This window comes from Sturnira hondurensis, unplaced genomic scaffold, assembly GCF_014824575.4.
Source record: "Sturnira hondurensis isolate 20B ecotype Veracruz unplaced genomic scaffold, ASM1482457v3 Scaffold0006713, whole genome shotgun sequence".
Taxonomy (NCBI): domain Eukaryota; kingdom Metazoa; phylum Chordata; class Mammalia; order Chiroptera; family Phyllostomidae; genus Sturnira; species Sturnira hondurensis.
In genome coordinates this window covers 5,645,178-5,667,371 of record NW_028079344.1, presented here as the reverse complement: position 1 = coordinate 5,667,371, position 22,194 = coordinate 5,645,178, and the positions used below count along the sequence as shown (strand labels likewise).

The 22,194-nt window shown below is 37.1% G+C and overlaps 1 protein-coding gene across 3 annotated transcripts in view; it reads right to left on the bottom strand.

Annotated features, from left to right (window-relative positions):
- RALBP1 (ralA binding protein 1) overlaps nucleotides 1-22,194 on the bottom strand; it is a 69,804-nt gene that overhangs the window by 15,815 nt on the left and 31,795 nt on the right. For 2 of the 3 annotated variants that reach the window (XM_037050363.1, XM_037050361.1), the window contains exons 2-6: nucleotides 15,492-15,787; nucleotides 10,976-11,434; nucleotides 6,946-7,295; nucleotides 5,285-5,446; nucleotides 4,184-4,315 (exon numbers count right to left, since the gene is read on the bottom strand). In XM_037050363.1, coding sequence (XP_036906258.1) covers nucleotides 4,184-4,315; nucleotides 5,285-5,446; nucleotides 6,946-7,295; nucleotides 10,976-11,434; nucleotides 15,492-15,735 — 1,347 coding nt within the window. In that variant the 5' untranslated portion in view covers nucleotides 15,736-15,787. The remainder of the gene's footprint in view (nucleotides 1-4,183; nucleotides 4,316-5,284; nucleotides 5,447-6,945; nucleotides 7,296-10,975; nucleotides 11,435-15,491; nucleotides 15,788-22,194) is intronic. The other variant, XM_037050362.1, reaches the window with a different exon arrangement.

Genomic DNA, 22,194 nt, shown 5'->3' with positions numbered 1-22,194 from the left:
CAAGAAGGGGCTGGAAAGAAGTATTCCAAGTCATGAAATCCAAAGACCTACAGCCAAGATTGCTTTATCCAGCAAAACTTTCATTTAGAATGGAAGGACAGATAAAGTGCTTCTCAGATAAGGTCAAGTGCAAGGAGTTCATCATCACCAAGTCTTTATTATATGAAATGCTAAAGGGACTTAGATAAGAAAAAGAAGATGAAAAATATTAACAGTGAAAGGACAGCAAACTCACAGTTATTAACCACACCTAAAACAAAAGCAAACTAAGAGGACAGCTAGATCAGGAGTGGAACCATAGAAATGGAGATCACATGGAGGGTTAGGAACAGGGGAGTGGGAGGAGAAGAGGGAAGAAGGTACAGAAAATAGCATAGACAGTAGGTAGAAAATAGATAGGGGGGAGGGCAAGAATAGTGGGGGAAATAAAGAATCTAAAGAACTTGAGACACGTGGTTATAAACTAAGGGGGGAGAATGGTGGGGGAGGGAGTGTGGGGGTGGAGGGGAATGAAGGGGGGGAATAGAACAACTGTAATGGTATAATCAATAAAATATATTTAAAAAAAGAAAAAGTAAGGTCTAAAAAAATGAAATGTTTTGTCTTCTTAAGTTGTAAATATTTTTTTAAATATATTGTAGCTCAAGTCCTCTGTCTGGTATGTGTTTTCTACAAATATTTTGACACAGCTTCTGGCTTGCATATTTATTTTCTTAACAGTCTTTTGAAGAGCATATTTTAAAATTTTGATGAAATGTAACTTATCAAATTTTTCTTTTATAGTCCCATTTAAGCTATCACTGCCTTAGCAAAAATCAGTAAGATCTTCTGTATCTTCTGGAAGTTTTCTTTAGGTCTTTGTGTATGACTCATTCTGAGTTAATTTTAGTATCTATTGTATGAAAGAGTTACGGTTCTTCTTTTACATAAAGATATCGAATGGTTCCAGCACCACTTGAAGAGAAAATTCTTCTCCCGTTGAACTGTCCTAACACCTTTGCTAAAAATTAATTGCCCTTATACCTGAGTCTATCTATGACATTCTATTAGGTATGTCTATCCTTGAGTAGTGTGGCTTCATTTAAGTCTTAACAATCAGGCACTGTGAGTCCACCAGAGCTGTTCTTTTTCAAAATTGTTTAGGCTACTCTAGGTCATTTGTATTTCCACAAAAGTTTAGAAGGACTTAATAATTTCTACAAAACCCACCTGTTTATATTTTGATTGGGACTGAATCCACATATCAATTTGAGAAAACCTAACATATTAATAATATTGAGATATATCACTCCATGTTATTTACATCTTCTTTTTTTCTTTTTAGATCCAATATTTAATTGTTCACTGTTAATATATAGAAATACAACAGGCTTTTGTGTATCTCTTTTGTACCATACAACCTTGCTAAATTAACTGATTAGTTTTTTTATAGATTTCTTAGAATTTTATACAAGAGGCCCCATAAAAAAAGTGTAATTTATTTATAAAAAATTGTGTACTTATTCTTACATGTTTAAACTTCAGTCACCTTCAAAGTACTCTCCATTTGACGCATTACACCTATCGAGACATTTTTCCACTGCTCAAAACAGTGTTTGAACTTGTTGATTTTGATGCCTTTTAGTGTTCCTGTCATTTTTTGTTTCACCTCTTCCACATGGCAAAACGTTTCCCTTTGAGATTTTTCACCAGGGGAAACAAAAAAAAGTCACTCACGGTGAGATCAGGTGAATAGGAGGGGGCATGGGCCATACGGGTCATGCCATATTTTTGTTCAAAAACTGCTGAACACTCAGCACAGTGTGGGCAGGTACACTCATAAATCACTCATCATGAAACAGGCAAATGTGGTAAAAGAGTCTTTAAAAAAGTCATGAAGCCAAACGCACCCTCTCACAACAATATCAGCTGGTACACTGATGCAGATGGGTTCCTAGAACAGTCACCTAGCAGGGAAGCCTATATTACAAGGTGCCTGCCCTCCAGAAGATAATTCCGGGGTTTTTTGGGTCTTCCTTAGTATATAGGTGATGATGTCATATGAATAGACTTATTTCTCTTTAACCTGTATGCCTTTTTTTTTCTTCAGTGCACTTACCTGAACAAACCTCCAGTACAACATTGGGTACAAGTGGTAAAAGCAGAAATCTTTTCCTTGTACACCCAATCTTAGGGAGAAAGCATTTAGACTTTTGCCTTTAAGTACAGCAGTTACAGACTTTTTCACAGATGCACCCTTTATCAGGCTGAAAAATGTGTTTGCTGAGAGTTTTTATCATGAGTGTTGAATTCTGCCATATGTTTTTCTGTTGACATGATCTTGTGTGTTTTCTTATTTTTAACCTGTTAACATAATGCATTATTTACTTCTATCTTTAAAAGTCATTCGTTCCTCAAAATTGAAAACCACCTGACAGAACCTCTGATTATTTTGTGAATTAAGAGCAGGCATAGAAAGATAACATCAAGCCCTGGCTGGTATAGCTCAGTGGATTGAGCGTGGGCCTGAGAGCCACACGATCACAGTTTGATTCCCAGTCAGGGCACATGCCTAGGTTGCAGGTCAGTTCTCAGCAGGGGACTCACCAGAGGCAACCATACATTGATATTTCTCTCCTTCTCTCCTTCCCTTCCCCTCTACGGATAAATAAATAAAATATTTTTTAAAAAAAGAAAGAAAGATAACATCAAGAAAACTGATCATGGTAAACCATCCCTTTCTGCTACTTGCTCTGTTTTTTTATGTCATGATTCCTTTATCCAAGAAAGATCCAGAAGCAAGAGAAACAAAAGCCAAGGCTGTATTAGTCCTATCCTAGGTAAAGACCATTTGTTTAAGGACACAGGCAATGCTACCTACCTGGTTAACAATAATAACCGTGAGGCCTGGCTGGTCAGTCTAAAACCTGATTCCAGGTTGAATCATGAGGGGAGTAATAATAATCATAACAACAACAGTAACAACAACAACAACAACAATAATAATAATAATAATAATAAAACAGGCACAGGAAGCAAAATACACAGAGGGCTCCTGCTAGTCCTGGAGTGCATGTGTAAAATTCACATCAATGTTTCCTTTTTTAAAATTACAGTTGGCATTCATTATTATTTCACATTCTTTTCAGGTGTAAAGCACAGCAGTTAGATGATTATGTAATTTACAAAACGTTCCCCTGATAATTTAAGTGCCCACCTGACTCCATACATAGTCACCACAAGATTACTGACTACACTCCTATGCTGCCCTTGACATCCCACAACTGTGCTCTAACTACCAATCTGTACTTCTCAATCCCTTTACTTTTCACCCATCCTTCAACTTCTCTTGTCTCTGGCAACCATCAGTCTGTAGTCTATATCTATGAGTCTGTTTCTGTTTTGTTTGTTCACGTATTTTGTTTCTTAGACTTCACATTAAATGAAATTATTGAATGTTTCTTTTCTGACAAAGCTATCTTCCACATCAGCGTAAACCTCTAACCTCAAAGCAACAAAGTACTTGATTAGTCTTTGACTATTAACATGATCACAATGGCAATCCACCACCAATCACGCTCTCCCCGTTTGATATAAGCTAACTGATGTTCCATGGAAGGACTATTTGGATCCGCCACTGAATCTGCATGTGGGTTGTAAGAGGGTCCAGAGATTTGGAGTCTCAGCCTTGTGCACAGCTGGGAAAGTCCATCCCAGAGCCAGGCAACATAGACTGAACTACAAGGGAGATCAAAAGCCTGACTCATGTACCCCAAACTCAATCAGGAGTCACATGCTACTCTTCCTATTCCTAGGTAAAGAAAGTTCCTCCTGACCTTTAGTACCTCCATGTACTTCCAAAGAGCTGACTCAAATTCCTTCGCAGTCTCTGAAATGTATCAGTCTCCAATTGCTTCTCATATTTAGAAAGATGTTTACAGGTACAGCCAACCAGGAAATGACAAAACATCTTTTAGTAATATAATTTACTTAAATGAAACATTTCTTTGATACTAAGCTGAAGAACCAATAATCCAGAACTAGGAACATGTAAACAAACAAATGTCCCACCAGGTTCCTCCATTTCAAGAGACATGTATGTAATGTATTTTTAAAGAAATAATGTGAAAGAGTATATAAGATTCCAGCACACTTTTTGTATTTTATTATAAATATGATGCACCAAAATAATAAATTTACTCACTTGTCTTTTAGCTTCTCTCAGTTTTCTTTTGAGTGCTGTCAAAATTCTTTGTACTTCCCATAATCTTTCTTCTTTAGATAAATCCTTTATCCCACCCTGCAGATCTCGATGTAAACAATTCAAAAGAAACTCCTAGAAAACAATAAACCACACACTTCTGATCATTCATCTTATCATATTAAAATAAAACGATGTAATTTATAAATATGTAGAATCAACGATTTTTCAGTTATCATTAAAAGAATGAAATAACAATGCAAGTTCTTTTTAAGGATTTAACTGAAAAATAATTCTCATTTGTTTTGCCTAGTCATTGGGTTCTCATTAATTTACATTAGAAAACAAAAGTTAATTTACATCCCTTTTCCCAATGCATGATCTACTAAAAAATGGGAGCTCAGAGCAAGTGAAAAGAAAAAAAAGCAAGCAGGGATTTGATAACATGTATGCAAATAAAAGATGTAACAATAATCAAATGTAAGTAAATTTTTTACTCAGTCCTGAATTTCTTACTCAGCTTGCCAAACACATATACAACCAAATGACACTTTTGTTGTTCTGTCAAAGTAGCAAGTGGAAAAGCACAGGATTTGGGGTCAAATCCTGGTTCTATAGCTTAGTAACCATGTGCGTCAGAGTACGTTATTTAAAATATCAGTATTCTTATCCATAAATCATGGTCAATAATAGCAACCTTGTCTGGATAAGCTAATATTTTTGGACTGCTTACACTGTGCCTGGCACCATGCTGAGCATCTTTAATGCATTATCTCATTTATTGTAATCTTCACGTCAAACCTATGAGAGGGCCCGATTTAAAACGGGATCACTAAGGCTTAAGGAGGTTAAGCAATTTCCCTAAAATCAGTCAACTGGAAGCAGAGCAAGAATTTAAAGACAGGTTTTTTTATTTCAAAACTTATGCTTTCTCCATGATATTCTGACTTAACTGGCATGTAACATGTGCCTAACAGAGCTCCAGATGTATGTTAGAAAGTACTCAGTGAACAAGAGTTCATCTTCATTACCATCATCAGTCTCCAAAGAGGTCAGAGCAAAAGTAGGCTCTTTAGGGCTAAAGCACAGGCTGAGCTCACACACCTGTCTTCTGATCTCCTCCTTGATGCTTTCCTGGGTCTCTGGCAGTGTGGGTATAGTGGCCAGGTTAGACCAGCGAAGAGGTTTTGTCACTTGCTTTAGTATCACATTTCCAAAGAGCTCTTGCACATGTGTGAAAAACACATACAGGACACGATTGCTAATCTAAGAAAAAAAAACATTTGCAAGAAAACTGTTATTTTATTTCATTTAATTTGTGTCTATTACAAAGTACATCCTTTAATCCTACACACGTGATTGAAAGTTTTCCTCAGTAGTGACTATACTTGCTTTGCTAATTAGCACACAATTTAAAGAAGAGAATGAAAAAATCTGAGTTAAGTCATGTACTTAAGCACCAGAGGAACTGGAAAGAAAAGGATGCAGAAGCTGATGACCATCAATGTTTTCCTTCTTAACACTATATTAACTGATTTTTAAAAAATCTTATGTCTTTTTAACATTATTTTGAGATCACTGAACACAAGTTGGTCTACTGAAGAATATGAAGGCAGTAAGAGCACTTGCAGCTGTAAAGCTGGGCTGAGAGTTTGAGACCCCACTCCAGAAACAAAGCCTCCGGGTACAAGTGCACAGCCCGTGTTTAAATATTAAGTTCATATGTCAGATCAGGACATTAAGTTGGCTGAAAAGCTGATTAAATAAACTACTTTCTACCTAAAACCTACTCTTACAACACACTTGAATCTTCTATGATACTATCATCCCTATTAGAGTTGTATTATTTACCAAATTCTGAAATCATGACTAAAACATAAAAATCATCTCATTTTTTTTGGCCATTTGTGTTTAGCCCACATAATATCAGTAGCTAAAGTAAAAGAAAAACACATGCTTTATGTGAGGGCCAAGTGAGCAGCAATAAATGAAGGCCAAGTATTTCCATTATAAAGAGATACCAATTAACAGTAATGTCTTCTCAGATTAAGATTCTACAACACTCGGCCCTGGCTGGTGTAGCTCAGTGGATTGAGCGTGGGCCTGCAAACCAGAAGATCTCGGTTCGATTCCCAGTCAGGGCACATGCCTGGGTTGCAGGCCGGTTCCCTGCAGGCCAACTCCCAGCAGGGGACGCACGAAAGGCAACTATACATTGATGTTTCTCTCCCTCTCTCCTCCCCCTCTAAAGATAAATTTTAAAAAAAGAATAAAAACACTTAAAAAAAAAAAGATTCTACAACACGCTTCTCCAGGATCCATCTTCATTAATGAAATCCTCAGATTAAATCCCCAATCAAACAAATGTTAGGTCTCTTTGTGCCTGAATCTGATGTGTGTGTTTGATATAACTAAGCAATAATACTATTTGAATAAATAGTGGAGATCTTTAGAATTCTACAGATGAACTGTGTAACGGCAGGTATCATGGGCTCCTCTTCTACTGACAACCGACCACTACTGTCAGGAACTGGTCATAAACCCATACCAAAGACTATAGAATACTCATATTATTACAGCTACAAGCCAATAGACAAACATGTTCATCATCTTCTACGCTGACATTGTCCATACTGTGAAAGAAAAAAACCACTATTCAGGCTAAACCATTATCTACTTTCTGGTTAATTGCTCCGGGTGCAACTAAGCAATGAAAGTGTTCCCCGCCCCACAGTCCCCAAGGCCAGCATCAGAGGGTACTGTACCTGAACAGTTGGACTAAGCACTATAGAAATGTTCTGTATATTCATTTTTGTTTCCAGTTCCTTTGAGATAACATGGTCCATGTGCACAATCAGCCACGAAATCAGAAGATAGTTACATTCTGGCAGTTCTTTCAGTAAGCGTTGGAATTCCTGCATTTTCTCGCTCTCTGTGCTCCTCCCACAAGCCTCTTCAAAGCGAGGCATAAGCTCTTTGGTAAGCAGATTTTCTGGAAGGTCTCGCAAATACTGCTTCAGCAAACTGGCTACGGTGTTAGGCTCATATTCTTCCAAATTTGGAGACTCCTCTCTGTCATAGGCTGCCTTCAGCTCATCCACCTTTGATTTAATTCCTTAAAACATTCAGAGAGAAAGACATTATCGAGGAAAAAAAAATCAAACAGCTTTCTTCACCCTTATACCCACCCCTGGGGAGAGATCTGAAAAAAAGCCAACCTGACAACAACAAATCTCTAGTTATAGAGTATTTACCTGTACAATTCCTCTGTAAATAAGATAATAATGAAACACTGTAATTCAAGGAGGATGAATTTAACCAAAAGCTAAATGATAATGAAAAACTCAATATTCAAAAAAAAAGTCACAGCAACCATGAACACATTAGGCAAATATGCCAATCAACTGTGTGAAAAACACTTTTTTAATTTAAAGATAGGTAGGTAGGTAGGTAAAAATTAAAGCAAAAACTAACCTACAATCTAAGCATAAAGTCTTGTTCTACATGGGCGACCAACTGCTTTTTCTAACTAGTCACAAAACTGAAAACATAAAAACAACCCAGTATACATCAGCATGCTTCAAAAAACTGTGGGTAATTACTTTTTTATAAGTAAAATTTGTATCACAAATGCAAACATGAGTTTGCTATCTAAACAAACTCTTTGAAAATTATTCTCCCTTAAATAATCCCCGTCTAATTTCTATTTTCACGTTTGAATTCTTTACATATTTTCTTAATCTAGAATAAAGCTAGAATTTTTTAAAAAGTAAAATTTTAGTTTTTTTAAATCGAATTATTTTGCTTTTCTTACTGGACAGAAAGAAACACTGACACACAAAATAAATGTCTTTCAAACCTTATATAAATTGTTAACTCTTTAGTCCAATCTGCATTTCAGTGACATAATTGAGTGACAGTGACCACTCCTCAGAGTACAAAGCAGCCTTCTGTTGTTTTTAATACTTACACCTTTAGGCCAATTATTAGAAATAAGCAACAACTTAAGGCTGAGAGACTGTAATGGCAAATGAGAGAACACTGGAGTGTCTGACTGGAACAGCACCTTACACACAGCACTGGCGTCTGGGCCTTGGCGCTCCTCAGCTCACGTTGAAGCCTCTTAATGGCACTCTAATCAACGTGGGACTTATCTAGCAGTGACAAAATCAGTCCTCCAAACATGAAAATAATACGAATCTCATTTTTATATCTTTATTTTGAGGGAGAAGAGTTAGAAAATAATTCCCATTTTCTTATTAGGATGAGTAAAACACAGTGAGTGATAACTCTAAGTGAAATTCTTGACAAAGACTTCCTTTCTCCCTCTCACATATATTTTATACATTTATTTTTCCCCCAAAAGTGCCTATATATCAGCATGCTTCAAAAAACTGTGGGTAATTACTTTTTTATAAGTAAAATTTGTATCACAAGTGCAAACAGTGAGTTTGCTATCTAAACAAACTCTTTGAAAATTATTCTCCCTTAAATAATCCCCATCTAATTTCTATTTTCAAGTTTGAATTCTTTACATACTGTCTTAATCTGGAATAAAGCGAGAAATTTTATTCTAGCTAGAATAAAGCCAGAAAATTACACAAGTAAACAATTAGAATGTAATTGGCTTGCTGTTACCCTGGAATTGTTATCAAAATAATTTCCTTTGAAAAAGTGGACACTTCAAATAAAGCATCTCAGGTAGAGAAAGAGCACATGCAAAATGATATTAATATATATTTAAATTTTAAAAATGGAACTTATATACAAGTAAGTGAGAACCAAAAATCTCCAGCAGAAAACGATATTATTAGCATTCACGAAAAAGTCACAGCTGTAAACTGTGCAGTCCACAGTGTGCTGGGATGCAGCTTACCACCAGAGCAAAAATGATAAATAACAAATCGACCAATGCAGGAGTTCAACCCCAAGAGTCGATAGGAAATAGCTCAGTTTGAATGCTGTGCCTCATAAATAAAGAAGAGGAGTTCTGCAACTCAGACTTTCCAAAAGGTACAAACATCAAAAAATAGCTCAAAGACAAAAGAATTCTTTGAGTAAAGTTGTAGAACTCTTCACAGAAACTTTCACCTAAACAAAATTCTCTCTTTGCCTACCAAACCCATGTAAGAGAAGCAGTTTATGTTAGTACTGATTAATCCTCCTTTAAAAATCAATTCATCATTAAAATAATCTTAAAAGTGAAATTTTCGAATTTAAATATTTATTATTATGTTACTAAGGATTTATAAGTAAGTCAAATTCAATTTCTAATTTATTTTCTATAAAATAGTACCATTTGAGCCAAAAAACTCTTAAATGATAATGTTATCTATAGGATTATATAAAGGGCTTCCCCAATTATCAAAATGTCTTCCCTTTCTCAACAAAACTTATTTTTTTAAGATTTTATTTATTTATCTTTAGAGGGGAAGGGAAGGAGAGAGGGAGAGAAATATCAATGTATGGTTTCCTCTCATGCGTCCCCTGCTGGGAACTGGCCTGCAACCCAGGCATGTGCCCTGACTGGGAATCGAACTGCAATTGTGTGGTTCACAGGCCCACACTCAATCCACTGAGCTACACCAGCCAGGGCTATTTTTTAAAATATTGTATTTACTTATTTTTAGAGACAGGAAGGGAGGGAGGAAGAGAGGGAGAGAAACATCAATGTGTGGTTACCTCTCATGTGCCCCCAACTGAGGTCCTGGGCTGCAACCCAGGCATGTGCTTGACTGGGAATCGAACCGGTGACCTTTTGGTTCACAGGCATTAGCACTGGATCCACTGAGCCACACCAGCCAGGGCTCAACAAAACTCAAGTATCAAGTCTCTCTTGTAGAAATGTATACAAACCAATTAAATGGAAAAACTAAGTCTAATTTCTTTGTAAATTCTAAATGTGTATTACTAACTCATGAAAATACGTGACTAACAATAAATTTTATAAAATAAATCTCTAGTACCAAGAAATTGAGTCATAGGAATGTAGTGGCTTGAACACATGTTGCCACAGGTCAGGATTTTCATATTATACCAATGCAAGTCACAGTGCTTTGTATGAAATTATTTTACTTCATGTAGTATACATTTTGCTTGATTTCAGACACCCAATATGAATTACATTCTTGCCAACTATGAAATTTTAATTTCATACGTATGCAACAGAGAAAAATGGAAAATCGATTTCACTGACAGCTGCACATGCTGACAGAAGCATTCACATTTGGGGCCTATTTATTTAGCAAAGAACATTTCATGTCCCTTAACTAACTCAGGAAATACATTATATCATTGTGCCAATAAATGTGTCTCTTGGCCAAGAAGCATCCTCAGCCCAATTTCCTGCCTTCTCCCACTAAACTCCCTCACAACACTGAGCCCCTGCTCAGAAAGGGAAGGTAAGAAGAACAAGGCAGGGTCTGATGCACCCAAGCTCCTTCCCATTCCAGGCTGCTGCAAGCTGTGCTCAACTCACATGTAAATCCTCCTAATGCAAAGGAGTATCATAAAAAAATCAAATTGCCAACACACACATATACACACACAGTTCAAGTGGAAAAATCAAGGAAATGAATAAGCCTTAGGACCCATGTCATAATTTTCCTCATAAATTATTTGCCCTTTCTTTGAAAAACGGATGCAATATACAGATGATGTATCACTGAATGGTACGCTTGGAACCTATATAATTTTATTAACCAATGACATCCCAATAAATTAAAAATTAGACAAACACAAAAAAATGGAAGTGAAGTTCATTTTTAAAAACCATCAAGTCCGTGTCCCCAATACCTGAAACTCTGTAGATGCCTTCACACTTCATGCCATACTTCTCTACATAATCTACACATTCACGGAAAACTGCTGGCAGTCGAATCCCATCATACATCATGGTCCTCTCTGCAGCATCGGCCAAAGGAATTCCAAAAATGGGTTTGAGATTCGGAACATCAATCTGAGGCACCTCTGGCTCCTGAATTGGCTTCTTCTTTTTCTTCTTTTCCTTCCACTGTTTAACAACATCAGCTGCTGTCAAGTCTTTTGACTTCTTCTCTTTATGTTTTTCTTCTTTGTGCTTTTCTTCTTTATGTTTTTCCTCCTTAGGTTTCTCTTTTATTTTAAAATCCTTCTCTTTCTTTTTAGAAAAGCTGGGCTTCTTGAAAACATGGATTCCCTTGGATCTCTTTATTTTGGAAGGACTTTCAGCTTCATCTCCAGAGCTATCCTCCTGAAAGGCAGCATAGCCTTCAGCTGTGAAAGAAATGTGGGGAGTGTAAGTTATATGTTTGTTTAATGTCAAACTGTTCATATGATTCTTAAGTACAGGACAAAAATGCTAGCTGGCACTAGATACCTAGCTTTTCACATCACACCCAACTTCTCCTTGGTACTCACTCCCAGCAAAAAATGGGTTTCCTCTGTGCTGAAAGATGTTGCAGTGAAATCTTCTCCTGACCACAACAGGTCAACACAGAGAGCTGCTTTGGGTTAATTTTATATTATAGATCTATACAAAGGGCTAAATGGAAAGAATCAGTAACTCTATAAAACAGTGCATTCTTTCATCATCCCAACTTATTTAGCTCAGACTTTTTTACTACTTTGTCCCTGTGATTTGAGTCAATTTCAAATCATGACAGGCCAAATATAATTTCAACTTCTAACAGTTATGAAATAATTACATATATATAGTCCTAAAATTACATTTGGCCCTTTGAAGGCAACTGTGAGACTGATGTGGGCCCTAGTGAAAATGAGTTTGACACCTCTGCTTTAGAGAGAGGGGAAGGGAGAGAGAGAAATATCAGTCAGTTGCCTCTCGCACGCCCCAACTGGGAACCTGGCCTGCAACCCAGGCATGTGCTGTGACCAGGAATTGAACCAGCAACCTTTTGGTTCATAGGTTAGCATTCAATCCACTGAGCCAGGACCATTAATAGTAGAAATTTTAAGGGAATACATACTACCATGATGCACAGTAACTTGAGTTCTCACACTGCTGGTGGGAGTGTAAGCTGATATAACCACTCTGGGAAGCTGTTTGCAGGATCTACTAATGTTGAATGAAATAAGCATGGACTGTGAGTGAGCAGTTCTACTCCCAGGCATATACACAGGACAAATGCATAATCATGTACAATGATGTTTATAGAAGCACTCTTCATGACAGTCACAAACTGAAAACAACCCAAATGACCAGGAACAGTTGAAAGGATAAATTCTAGTTTTCTAATATATTAAATCAATGAAAATGAACAAGATACTACAGCATGAAAAAACATGGGCGGATCTAACAAAACATTGGACAAACGAAACTAGACATAAAAATGTTTCTATTTACATAAATGCAAAACTACATAAGATCAAGCTATACTGAAAAAAGTATACCTCTGGGAGGAGTAGGAAATTCCCTATGCAAGATCTATAAAGGGAATTTCTAAGTGCTCATAAAGCTCCATTTCCAGATTGTTGCAGTAGTTACACAGGAGCATCCGTTTTGTGATAACTCATCAAGCTGTACACAATCTGCATGTGTATTCTATCTGTCTCAAAAATAAAATAACTTAAAAATACCATGAAATTCAACTTCTGGCCAAGATGGACACATAGATAGATACACTTTGCATCCTAATACAATCAAAAGAAGGACAACAACAAATTTAAAAACAAAAACAACCACAACTGCCAGAAAATAGAAGTATAGAAGTTCGACAACCAAAGAGTTAAAGAAGAAACATTCATCCAGAGCAGTAGGAGGGGAGAGAACCACAGACAGGGCAGGGAGGACACACAGCAAGACAGCGGTTGGCAGACCTGGAGATCCCACATTTGTGTGCAGATAAACCGGGAGGAACAAGCGGGGACTGAGACAGACTACACAACCCAGGGTTTCAGTGAGGAAAAAGAAGCCTCAAAACCTCTGGCTATAAAAACCTATTGGTATTGCGGGGGACAGGAGAAACTCCCAGCCTCATAGCAGACTTCGTTGGAAAGACCCACAGGGTCCTAGAAAGCACACAAACCCACCCACCTGGGAATCAGCACCAGAAGGGCCCAATTTGCTTGTGGGTAGCAGGGGAAGTGACTGAAAGACAGCCAAGAGCTGAAGGAGTGCCATTTTTCAATCTCAGACCCCTTCCCAAATACAGTGCCACAGAGCAGTGACCTGGGTTGCCCCACCCTGGTGAATACCTAAGGCTCTGCCCCCCTCAACGTAAGAGGTTTGCAAAGACAAAGAAATATGACCTAAATAAAAGAACAGATCAAAGCTCCAAAATTAGAACTAAGCAATGAAGAGATAGCCAACCTAGCAGATGCAGAGTTCAAAACACTGGTAATCAGGATGTTCACAGAAATGGTTGAGTGTGGTCACAAAATAGAGGAAGAAGTGAAGGCTATGCAAAGTAAAATAAAGGGAAATGTACAGGGAAGCAACAGTGACTGGAAGAAAACTGGGACCCAAATCAATCATTTGGAGCAGATAGAACAAATAAACATGCAACCAGAACAGAATGAAGAAACAAGAATTCCAAAAAATGAGGAGAAGCTTAGGAAACTCCAGGACAACTTTAAACATTCCAATATCCAAATCGTAGGGGGACCAGAAGCAGAAAAGGAACAAGAAATTGAAAACTTATTTGAAAAAATAATCAAGGAGCAGTTCCCCAATTTGGCAAAGGAAACAGACTTCCAGGAAGTCCAGGAAGCTGACTCCAAAATAAGTTGAACTTAATTAAGGAAGCACATCACAGCACACCAAGGCACATCATAATTACATTACCCAAGATTAAAATTAAGGACAGAATCTTAAAAGTGGCAAGAGAAAAGGAGACAGTTACCTACAAAGGAATTCCCATTAGACTATCAGCTGATTTCTCAATGGAGACCTTACAGGCAAGAAGGGGCTGAAAAGTATTCCAAGTCATGAAAGGCAAGGACGTACATCCAAGATTGCTCTATCCAGCAAAGCTTTCATTTAGAATGGAAGAACAGATAAAGTACTTCACAGATAAGGTCAGATTCAAGGAGTTCATGATCATCAAGCCCTTATTATATGAAATGTTACAGGGACTTATCTAAGAAAAAGAAGAACATCAAAATACGAACAGTAAACGACAACAAATTCATAACTATTAGCAACTCAACCTAAAAACAAAAACCAAAGCAAATGACTAGAACAGGAACAGAATCACAGAAATGGAGATCACATGGAGGATTATCAGCAGGGATGAGGTAGGGGGAGAATGGGGGAAAGATACAGAGACTAAGAAGCATAAATGGTAGGTACAAAATAGACAGGGAGAGGTTATGAATAGTACAGGAAATGGAGAAGCCAAAGAACTTATATGTATGACCCATGGACATGAACTAAGATGGGGGAAATGCTTGTGGGAGGGAGGTGCAGGATGGGGAGAATAAAGGGGAGAAAAAACTGAGACAATTGTAACAGCATAAGCAATAAAATATACTTAACACCATGAAATTTTTTTAAAAAGGAACACTTAAATAACTCACTTGGTTTGCTTTTAATGTACAAAAGACCAACGCTTAAAACAATTCATCCTACCTACCAAATATGGACTATAAATGAATGCTAATGGCATTTACTTACAGAAAATTAATAACTACCATATTTTGCCATGTACAAGGCACACCCATGTTTTTGGCCCACTTTCAGAAAAAAAATCTTCTGTTTTAATTTTTTTATTCAACTTATTTATTTCTTTATATTTACAAACAAAACTATCATATTCCAGGATATTATTTTGCATACAGATTATTATTGCTTTCTAGAGTTACGCTTTTAATGCAGAAGCATAAATAAAAGAATTAAAAACATTTATGCAGATATGGAATTAGTACTGCCCATGTATAATGTGCAACCTTATTTTTCCCTCAAAATTGGGGCAAAAATGTGCGCACTATACAGAACAAAATATGGTACTATTTTCTCAGTTACAATAATGTATACCCCAACTACCTGCACAACCTAGCCAAAAAGTAAAATTCCATAAGGGCAAAATTCCAATATCTACTTTTTACATTATTTAAATGACTACTTTAAGAAACTCCCACCAGAAAACTTTACCATTTGTGGAAGTTCAGCTTTTTTGCTTTTTCTTTTTTGTTGAAAGTAAAACTCAAAAATATAACTCTAGTATTACAAAAATTTAGATTTGAAAAATAAAGAACAAAAAATGCCAAATAAGGAGTCTTTGGACATATTTCCAAAAGACAGCAGGCACATTTGATTAGAGTAGATGTTTACCTAAAATATATCAAAACTAGAGAGAAAAATGCCACTTACTCCTTTTTTCCTTTTTCTTAAATTTTCCTTTTTTCTTCCCATAGTCTTTTTCATCATCAGACACTATATCAGGAGGCTCATGGAGGCTGTCATGAGGAGGCGAGGGCTCGCCAGTGCGGTACAATCCAGGGAATTTAGTAGGGCTGATTTCTTCAGAGCTAGGGGTTCTGGTAAGACCACTGCCATGCTCCACCCTGCGATGTTCACTGGGGCTGTTGCTGGGGGGCAGGAAGCACTCAGTCATTCTGCCTCCCTGAGACAGTGCCAAAGGCTTCTCTGTTACCTATCCATGACACCTGCATGGAGAGAAAAAAGATCATCCGAGTCACCAAATGCCAACCAAAGCACAAAGCACCACACACACACCGCACAGCAATTAATACTGCAATTACGAATCAAAAGTATTTTTTCCTTAGCCTCCTTTAAAAAGATGCTTTCATTTTATCATCTCAAGTTACATTCCATGAATCAGACATTCGGTTCTCACAAGTTGGAAACCCTGGCATCTTCAAATATTAGAAAAATAAACCAAATGAAAACCAGAGTTAGAGTACTCAAAGCAGAATAAAATTCTTTTAAAAGAAAAAAACTCACTATTGTAAAAGGCTTCATTTTGATTGCTATACAACTTAAAATATTACTGTTTTTTCTGAAGCTATGTCCAAGCAACAATAATAAATTACAAAGACTATATCACTACACATAAATAGTTCACTATCGAAATTAAAATTTACACTATAGTTTAAATGATAGATTTAATGACTGACACAATTATAGATCATTAACTGTAGTTCTATATTGCAAGCAAAGAGTCATGTGTTAATGATAGCTATTTCATTTTGCACTGCAATTACTTCATTTGCTCAATTGTAAAATATACACAAATAGTTTCACTAGAATGGACGTGACAAAAAACAAAGGGTAATAAAAAAGCTGAGGTTTGCTTGCATTTTTTCTTCTTTAGATGGAAGATATATATAATTAAAATACCATGTTCATAATTTACCTGCATTAGTTCTCATGATATTCAATTGAAATACTACTGGAGTCACGTATTTCTTCTCTTTGCACTCACTTTTCAGATTATTTTGCAATTTTAAAAACCCACAAGCCATAAATAAAAACTGATAAATATGACTATAAATATAATCAAAAGACAAGTAAATATGAAAACATTTGCAAACTGTGACAGACCTAATTTTTTTAGAAAACCCTTCCAAATCAATTAAAATATAAACAAATCAAGAGACCTACACAAAGGACATGAACAAGAAGCTCACAGAAAAATGACTGATATCTATAGAAAAGAATGTTAAATTACAGCTATAATTTTTAAAATATAAATTAAAACCTTAAGTTACCATTTTTTAACTTAAGAACAAAAAACAAAATAGTGTATACTATTTAGTGTTGGTAAGGATATGAGCAAATAGGGACTCATGAAAATACTACTAGTGGAAAAAGTATAAATTAGCACAATCTTTTTTTAAAAAGCAATGGTAATATCTATCAAAATTTTAAATGTACTCTGACCCAGAAATTCTCTTCTTAGAAATTTATCTTTCAGATATACTTTTACAAGAGTTCAAATATGCATACATTGAAATATTCATTTCAGCATCGTAAAAGCAAAAACAAAATAAATGACAACTGTGGACCCTGAGAAAGAAGATCCCTACTAAGACTAACTGGGCTTAAATTTTAAAAAACTGAGTGAATGTTTCTACACAAGGGCCTTTCACACCAACTGCACTTTTTGAGAAGTCTGCAGTACTATCTGCCTCCCACACAGAACTGCCTGCCTGTACTGTGTTTCTGCCATCTGAGCCAGCCCTTATGAGATCCTGGAATCCTATTTCAAGCAACAGAACTAAGGCTTTCCCCATCCAATAGGAGGTGTGCACCTGTATCCATCAGTGTCGTCACCAACCAAACCATGTTTTGCGTCCTCGTTTGCATGAAGACTGGTTAATCGGGGACTAGGGGTGAGGACTTCTAACTAAGCCAGCTCCCCTCTGACTCAGGGGAGCCCACTTTCCCTTTCCATTGAAAACTAAAAACTGCTTTCTGATGACATCTCACCAGAGGACAGAGGAGCAAGCACAGCAGGGCACAGCAGAGCAGACAGGTACCAAGTGGAACAAAGCAGAGTTGTCTAACAGGACCACCTCACAGCCACGCTGCTTCATAACTGAGCTGTAACACTACTGAGCTGTGTGCACTGAATAAAGTTTCCTTCACACTGCACCTCAGATTGGGGATTCCTGTTGCCATTAAACTGGTGCCAATAACCACCCACTGACAGGATCAGTATGTTATGTACATTACGGTCTACTCAGGGGTGTCAAACCTGTGGCCTATGGGCTACATGCAGCCCAACACAAATCATAAATTTACTTAAAACATTATGAGATTTTTTTGTGATTACATTTTGCAATGTATTTAATGTGTGGCCCAAGACAACTCTTCTTCCAGTGTGGCCCAGAGATGCCAAAAGGTTGGATACCCCTGTTAGAAATATCATCACACACACAATTTCTGAAAGCATGTGAGAAATAGTTAATCACTGTTAACTTTTGGAAGTGGTAATAGGGGAGGAGAGACTTTTTTAAAATTTCCATTCTATCCCTTAAAGTTTGAACCTTACTATGTCCATGTATTATTTTTATTATCATTTTTTAAACAGAGCAGGCCATTCCCTAACTGGTGTAGCTTAGTTGGTTGAGTGTCATCCCACAAAGCAAAAGGTTGCCTGTTCAATTCCTGGTCAGGGCATGTGCCTGGGTTGCGGGTTTGGTCCTTAGCTGGGGGGCATGTAGGAGGTAACTGATCAGCATTTCTTTCTCACATCAATGTTTCTTCTCCTCTCTTTCTCCTTCTCATTCCCTCTCTCTAAAAACAAATAAAGCTTTAAAAAGTGAACAGGCCATTTTTTAAATCTCATAAAAATCATGTCATTTTAAAAATTATGTTTTTGACAATATATAATAATGCAGGGAAAAGCAATTTCATTGACACACACTATCAATTTTTAAGTATACAAATATATGCAAAATCATAATAAAAAGCATTAATAACCATTATCTCTGAATTCTAAGATTATAAGTAATTAACTTTTCTTTATACTTTTCTGTAGAATCCACAGGCATCACTATATTTCTTCTGTTTTTCTTGATGGACCCTGACTTTGGCTATCACTTAAAAAAAGCACATTTTACTTTTCCTTTAATTGAAGGCATCTTAAGTTTTGACAATCATAGGATTTGAGAGTTCAGAGGGAGCTTGAGTCCAATCAGCATTAACAATTACACATTACAAGTGAGAAAAGCAAGCTCCAAAGACTGAGGAAACAAAAACACAGCTGTGCTGAAGGAGCACAGCTTCACACTACGGAAATAAAACGCTCAGAGGCACCCCAAACACAATGATCTATTTTGTTTTATGCTTCTCTGACTTTGCTGTGGAACTCAGCCCTTCTTCCAGTGTTTTTGCATAACTAACTCACAGTCATCCTTTAATATTAAGCCTGCAAATAGACACAAAGAAGCTTTAGGGGATAAATGAAAAAGTTCTAGATTTGGATTGTGGTGGTGGTTACAGAAACCTATATATTTACTAAAAATCATTGAATTATATATTTAGTTAGGTAAACCTTATAGTATGTAAATTATACCTCAATAAAGCTATAAAAAAAAGGATTAAGTACCAGCAAGATTTTTTCCAGGAATCCTCCCTCATGACCCACCCTGTCTGGTCTAAGCCATAGATATCCCTTTTCCATCCTCCCAGAATCTCCTGGACACATCTCTACATTACATGTACCATGCCATGATTTAAATACCTATGCCTGTGTCTTGCCTAATAATTTGTGAGCTCCAGCATTAAATACAACACAGGGCATTCAGAAAGCACTTTATTTATTTATATATAAAAGATTTTATTTATTTTCAGAGAGAGGGGAAGGGAGAAAGAGAGGGAGAGAAACATCAATGTGACAGAGAAGTATCAATCAGTTGCCTCTGTATGCACTCCAACCAGAGATGCAACCTGCAACCCAGACATATGGCTTCACTAGGAACTGAACTGGTGACCTTTTGCTTTGCAAGATGATACCCAACCAACTGGGGCACACCGGTCAGGGCTCAAGTATTTATTTAACCAACTAACTATAGTCTCTTCTATGTTCTCAACATGTTGCATACTGCTGATGAGACAAAGATAAGAAATGAACCTGGCTCTTAGCCTTAAACTTTAATTAAGGAAACAAAGGAAAGGAACCCAAACTTTGAGTTCCTGTGGCTTCATGAACTTTCACATATATTAAGTAACCTAAGCACATCCTGTGAGAAAACTAGTATTTTTCCATTTTTATAAGGAAGAAAACTAAGGCTCAGAAAACTGAAGTAACTTACCCTAAGTTATAATTGGGCTTTTGTCTTCCTGGAGTGGAGTCGTGCAAGTTCTTTATATGCAAATGAGTGGATCAAAAATCTATGATATATTTACACAATGGAATTCTACCCAGCAGAGAGAAAGAAGGAGCTCCTACTCTTTGCCACAGCATGGATGGAACTAGAGAGCATTATGCTAAGTGAAATAAGCCAGGCAGCGAGGGACAAATACCACATGATCTCACCTTTAACAGGAACATAATCAACAAAAGAAAAAAGCAAACAAAATGTAACCAGAGTCACTGAAAATAAGAATAACCTAACAATAGCCAGAGGGGAGGAGGGAGGGGAAGGTGGGCAGAAGGGTTTTCAGGAACTACTATAAAGGACACATGGACAAAACCAAGGGGGAAGACGAAAGCAAGGGAGGGAGGTGGGTTTGGCTGAGATGGTGGGGTGTGGTGGGGAGAAAATACAGACAACTGTAACTGAACAACAATAAAGTAATTAAAAAACTATTCTAAAGAAATTTGTTGACTTGGTTAATCTATAGGGAAGAATAAATAGAAGAAGGGGGAGCAGCTATAAGTAGGTACAGAGGAGTGAAAGCCTGAATGTAGGATGATTTAATAAGAAACAGCCATGTGTTTGTACTAGGATATACTGTTTTGAGCACTGAGGAGCTACAGAAAGCCTAAATTTCACTGAATAAAAGTACCAAAGAGAAAGGGCTCATATGGTTCATTGTAAATTTAAGCATAAACAGCCAAAGGTAAGAAAATAAAACAACTAAAATTAGAAATTCCTACTTCTGAGACAAGAGGAGAACTGCTGTAAATATGTTTACATTTTGAAGAAAGAATATTTATCCCTATTCTTCCTTGTTAAGTACAACTAAAATTCCTGGGTATCAGATTTATTATTTTATTTTTTAATATATTTTATTGATTATGCCATTACAGTTGTCCCATTTTCCTCCCTTGACACCCCTCCGCCCTATGCATCCCCTCCCACCCACATTCCCCCCCTTTAGTTCATGTCCATGGGTCGTACATATAAGTTCTTTGGCTTCTCCATTTCCTATACCATTCTTACACCTCCCCCTGTCTATTTTCTATCTACCATCTATGCTACTTATTCTCTGTGCCTTTTCCCCTTCTCTCTCCCTCCCACTCCCCTGTTGCTAACCTTCCATATGATCTCCATTTCTATGGTTCTGATCCCGTTCTAGTTGTTAGCTTAGTTTGGTTTTTTTTTGTTTTTGTTTTAGGTGTGGTTGTTAATGATTGTGAGTTTCCTGCCATTTTCCCGTTCTTATTTTTTATCTTTTTTTTCTTAGATAAATGCCCTTAACATTTCATAGAATAAGAGCTTGGTGATGATGACCTCCTTTAACTTGACGTTATCTGAGAAGCACTTTATCTGCCCTTCCATTCTAAATGAAAGTGTTGCTGGATAGAACAATCTTGGCTGTAGGTTTTTGGATTTCATGACTTGGGATACTTCTTTCCAGCCCCTTCTTGCCTGTAAGGTCTCTTTGGAGAAATCAGCTGACAGTCTGATGGGAACTCCTTTCTAGGTGACTGTCTCCTTTTCTCTTGCTGCTTCTAGGCTTCTGTCCTTCATTTTAATCTTGGGTAATGTAATTATGATGTGCTTTGGTGTGTTCCTCCTTGGGTCCAACTTCTTTGAGACTCTGAGCTTCCTGGATTTCCTTGTAGTCTATTTCCTTTGCCAGACTAGGGAAGTTCTCCTTTATTATTTGCTCAAATAACTTTTCCACTTGTTGCTCTTCCTCTTCTCCATCCTGGGTGTCAGATTTTTTAAAAAAGCAAAACAATGAGAAAACCAGACTGACAGAGAGAAAAAGGAAGACAGGTTAGGGACCTTACAATCCAAAGAACACAGTTGTGACTTCTCTGAGTTTTCTTTTTGCTTCTGCCTCACAGACAGAGACAGAGACAGGAAGCTAGACACCCAGATGGGTACAGATAAAGCCACAACAACCAAAGTCTGCTCCCTCCAAGACAAAACTTTTTTAAATATACATATATATATTATTGACTATACCAGATGCACAGTTCAGTTGTTCTATTCCCCCCTTCATTCCCCTCCACCCTGCCAACCCCCTCCCCCACCATTCCCCCCTTTAGTTTATGACATGTCTCAAGTTCTTTAGACTCTATATTTCCCCTACTATTCTTGCCCTCCCCCCTATTTTCTACCTACTGTCTATGCTATTTTCTGTATCTTCTTCTCCCCCCTTCTCCTCCTCCCACTCCCCTGTTGCTAACCCTCCAGGTGTTCATTTC